The sequence below is a fragment of the Montipora capricornis genome, chromosome 12 (genome assembly GCF_036669925.1).
Source record: "Montipora capricornis isolate CH-2021 chromosome 12, ASM3666992v2, whole genome shotgun sequence".
Classification (NCBI taxonomy): Eukaryota; Metazoa; Cnidaria; class Anthozoa; order Scleractinia; family Acroporidae; genus Montipora; species Montipora capricornis.
Genome location: NC_090894.1, coordinates 21,434,317 through 21,439,316, shown reverse-complemented (window position 1 = coordinate 21,439,316; position 5,000 = coordinate 21,434,317). Strand labels below are relative to the sequence as shown.

At 37.1% G+C, this 5,000-nt stretch overlaps 1 protein-coding gene across 5 annotated transcripts in view; it reads right to left on the bottom strand.

Annotated features, from left to right (window-relative positions):
- LOC138026222 (DNA helicase MCM8-like) overlaps positions 1–5,000 on the bottom strand; it is a 32,998-nt gene that overhangs the window by 22,827 nt on the left and 5,171 nt on the right. For 3 of the 5 annotated variants that reach the window (XM_068873457.1, XM_068873458.1, XM_068873456.1), the window contains 5 exons: positions 4,646–4,706; positions 3,087–3,175; positions 2,285–2,358; positions 1,636–1,691; positions 580–680 (listed from right to left, as the gene is read on the bottom strand). In XM_068873457.1, the coding sequence (XP_068729558.1) occupies positions 580–680; positions 1,636–1,691; positions 2,285–2,358; positions 3,087–3,175; positions 4,646–4,706 (381 nt within the window). The remainder of the gene's footprint in view (positions 1–579; positions 681–1,635; positions 1,692–2,284; positions 2,359–3,086; positions 3,176–4,645; positions 4,707–5,000) is intronic. The other 2 variants (XM_068873461.1, XM_068873459.1) reach the window with 1 other exon arrangement.

Sequence of the window (5,000 nt, the reverse complement as noted above, 5' to 3'; positions counted from 1 at the left end):
TAAAAGAATAAAAACTTTCAGGTACTTTAACTAATCTATTTACAAGATTCCAAATAACAGGACCTCTGTATCATTCAATCTGTTCAATGTTCACATCTACATCAAAACTAATTATGAAAGATGAGGGGAAGCAATACCCATTAAATAGCTTGGTCCCTTATAATTAATTTACAACAGCCAAATTGTATCATGATAACAACATTCTCTAGCTTCCTTAGTACTCTTTATATATATTAGTCTCGAAAAGCTGAAAGTTAATCAAAGTTAAGAAGATAAACCTTATAATAAGAGCTAGCATATAACATTAAAAATTATCCTTTATTTTTAAATAATGTTCTGTTCATTTTCATGACTTCAATAATTATTACAAGTACCAACTGAAAAGTGTTAAGGACGATGCCTGCTATTGTTATTGCGCATACGTTCTGCGCATCTCAATATCATGATATGGGAGGAGTGGTTAAGATAGCCTGTGAACAGTCTTTGCGGGAGAGAGAGAAACAGGCCACCCTCTTTCTCACTTGCCCCACAATTTACAGTTATTCTGACACATTTGAGAGTTGAGCTTGCAGATCATACCTGTGTTTCTCCACAAAGGTTACAGCTGAATGCCATCTTGGTCACCAAGGGCTTCACGTTACTTACTCTCACAACAGTCCCATGGATCGCAACAAACTTGCCTACAAACAAGAACAATGTTTTACTTATGGAAGAAACAACACAGTAATGTCTAACAAGACTTCAAAGAGACATAATTTACACCTTAAGCAAAATCTTTCATTATAGCCATAACAGATGGAATACTAGCTACATGCTGGCTTTAATGCCTGGTTTGCACTCCGACATAAGCATTTAAAGCATAAGCATAAGAGAAGTGACATACGCTAGCGCAGTTACCTCCAGAAAAAGGTCCGCAAGGGAATGACATGAGCCACATTTCCAAAATGGTGGATAGTCTTATGTTTATAATTATTATTAATGTTGCACTGGTTCATGCAGTTATTAATGTGACATAAGCATATAAAGCATAAGGCTAGCATAAAAAAAATGGAAACGATTCCTTCCCTTTTCTTATGCTCATGCTTATGTCACTCCTAGTCCACACAGCTTATGTTTATGCTTATGATTATGCTAATTATGTCACAATGTAAACCAGGCTTTATAAGGAACATAGGAAAATCTAGAGAAAAACCTCTGGGGTAGGGTAGAGTACTACTCAACCAAATCATGGCAACAACCAAGATATCAATGTAATGTACAGTGTAAGGGCCGATTTACACGGTACGACTTTGTCACACGTGACAACGGCTTACGACAGGCCCACGACATGATTTACAATTGTTGTGTACGTCAGAAAAAATGTCGTAGCATTTTAAAACATGTTTTAAAACGCTGCGACAATCATAAGTCATGTCGTAGGCTTGTCGTGAGCTTGTCGCATGCAACAAAATCGTATCGTGTAAATCGGCCCTAACATAATGACAGTTGAGCACTGTATACCAACGGTTAATTGGCCTGAAAAATGACCACCTTCAATTCTGGGCTGTCATCAAATGTATACCATAATCTGAAAACAGCTTTTCATTTAACACCAGTGAAACAACAGACTGAGTATAATTGTGAACAAGCACTTACCACAGTAGTTGGCTTTGAGGCTCTTGAGGGGAGTTACTGGCTCAAAGTTTGATATTCTGTTGAAGTCAAAATAAATCGAGGATTAAGTGGTGCCATGTATACAAACTGATTTTGAAAACTAGGGAGCATGTTGTGTGCCTGTTAATTTAAAAGTCACTACTCTGGGTAGGAGTTGGCACCCATCACCAAAGCTGAAAAGGCATTCTTCTTATAGAGCTACAAAGTTAACCAAACAAAAGGGAGCACCAGAAATAATAATTTAATATTACAATTATTGTTAAACAAGATCTTTGCATGAGCACTAGGGAGTAAAAAAGGGATTTTTGTGAGGCTTTGCCCGATAAGTCTTGAAATTGGGCTAACAGTGGAAGTGAAGGCTATCTCCAAATATTGATTTGTGTACTTTATATTATGCAGTTTAATTATTGTGTGCACAGCTGTTGTTTTGTATTGCTTCTTTATTTATTCGTTAGTGTATTTGTTTACTTATTACAGCATAAATATCTTTTCTTTTTTTTTCAACTTAATATTTTATTTTTTCAGTTTAAATGATTCTTAGCCACTTCAGACTGTATTAAGAGCACAATAAAGATAGTTGTTGATTGTTGTCTTTGCTGATTTTCCGTTTTGAATAGAAGACTAAATTTACCTTGCCTGAATGTATGGTAGATCAACTAGGCATGCAACCTGTTGACTTTCTCCTGGTCCAGCTTTTGAAAGAATCTGTAATATCACAGTTAAATGATTGTATAATACTATTAACAGGGTTCATACACTTTTTCAGACCAAACATTCTTGAAAGGACTTTTCAAGGACTTTCAAGGGCCAAATTTGGAAATCTCAAGGACCTCTTTTTTACGTCGAAGAATTTACCCATGGAAATGGTCTGACAGTACAATTCTTGCTCATTTTTCACGATGTACATGCATAAAAATAATGCAAAGGCACTGGTAACCATTCTCGACCCCACAGCTCGTTGCGTTTGTATGACATGACTTGAGTACCTGATTATTTCTACTGAAGTTTTCAAAGATCAAAAATGAGAGTCAGAAAAAATACAAGGACTTTCAAGGACCAGGAAAGAAGAGCAGAGATTTTCAAAAACTTTCAAGACCTTGAAAATGTACTCTCAAAATTCAAGGGTTTTCAAGGGTTTTCAAGATGTGTATGAACCCTGTATTAACAATAAAAATTAACTAAAGGGGTGCAGGGATGGCGCAGTGGTGAGAGTGCTTGCCTCCCACCAATATGGATCGGGTTTGATTCCCAGACTGAGCGTCATGTGTGGCTTGAGTTTGTCGGTTCTCTACTGCTAATTAAAAACAGTTTATTGAAATGATAACCAAACCAAATGAATGTCAACTTTATTGAAAAAGATAAATTAAAGAAGTTTGCTAAAGGACATTGTGGCAGTTGCGACTGAATATGTTGTTAAAATGACACAGACAAACCTGAGATACTGCTAAGCCGAGACTTTGGAGTACTACCATAGGCTCTTCTCTAAGATCCCCAGCTAAAGATGGAAAGTCTTCCCTAAGATCTAAAACAAATTACACCAATATTAGTGTTTAAAGGTGTACAATTGGTTAAGTTATGTACAAACCAGTCCAATCATACTTAAGTGTGACAGTTTGTATTAGGCAACAGAAAGAAAGAATTCTAAATAAATTAAAGTAAAACAAGATTTTGACAACTTTAAAATGATTGACCATGATGAAAGAATACCTGATTGTACAGATTTTGATAGCCTCAATGTACATGTACGTACATGGTCCAGTATGACCATTCATGTACATACTGGATACATACATGTGTCTGACCCAACTTAAAACAATCTGGAAGCTGGTATGCACCGGTATTAAACTTTAACTAGTTACAAAACATGCAGAAAAATTGACTTTAAAAAATTTTGCTTTGCAAATGTAAATATGCACTTAGTTGACCACTCCCTACAAGGGCTTTTCAGGATCAACCAGCTCAACGGGATCAGACCAAATGCATGTGAAGGCACCCATGGCTGCCGCCATACGATCCATGTGTGATCTCGGAGCACCGCAAACCCAGCCAGATGTAATTGACTGGGAGTCAATTTTGAGGAGGGAGGGAAAACCGGAGTACCCGAAGAAAAACCCTCGGAGTCAGGTTGAGATCGACTGAAACTTAGCCCACATATGACCCGAGACCAGAGTTGAACGTTGGTCACAGAGATGGGAGGCACAATTGATGACCACTAAACCACCCTGACTCCAACTTTGGAGAATAGGTATTTGCAGGTACACGGTACTAAGAAAGACGTTTAAGTCATTTGCCCTTGTATCAATGTTATTATTGAGCTTTAAAATTCTTAAGTTTTTTTGATTCTCCAAGAGGCGTAATAATGTCAAGTGAGTTCCAAATGATTGGCGCTCTACACTTCAGACCTTGATTTATTCTGAAAACTTTGATTGCTAATGTTACATCTACATATAATAAGATCCAAGACATCTCGGTCTGAAACGGGCATTACTAAACCACGAAACAGCGAAACACCAAAACAAAGCACCAAAAAAAACATGTATGACCCTATCATACATTGAATACTGACCGAAAAAGGTTGGATTTGAAATTAAATACCATTTTAGGCTACTTAGGCTACTTAGGCCTAAAACATAATTGCTCCTAATTCATTGAGATGAAGATTAGGACTTAGATTAAATTAAGACTGAGATTAGGAGAAACAATATTTAATCTCAAATCCAACCTTTGTTGGTTAGTATTCAATGTATGGTGGGGTCATACATGTTGTTTTGGTGCTTCGTTTCACTATTTTGTTGTTTCGGTGTTTCCACTGTTTCGTTGTTTAGTAATGTCCCTCTGGAAAGTTCAGCCATAATTTCTGAATGATTCTACTTCCTTTAGCATGCAGCATCTTGACTTCAGTAAACATATCGATAGAACAATAATACTGTGGCATATTCTGATGCAATAGGTGACATTTAACCCTTTAGCAGAAGCCCCAAAGGGGAAATACCTGGGTCACTGATGAGGTCAGCATAATCAAAGACCACTGCACATTTGTTTTCTATTTCATCCTAATTAAAAATTATAAGACAAAACGTTGTGAGGTTCCTTTGACAGGTCACAAGCTTAGCATAAAACGACAAGGGAAACAGGTATCCTCTTCCCTTCCATGGTCTCATGCTTGGCACCTTTTGCTTTGGGATTCTTTTCTTATGCTCTGACTCCTTTGGCCAGCTCCCCCATTGCAGAGCATGGGATTGGGTCAATGGAACCGATGAAACTATGATCTCATTTTTGGTTACTACATGTACATTGTACATGTATATTCACCTCCAGAGAAATGCAAAGTGAACTCTATATTAATG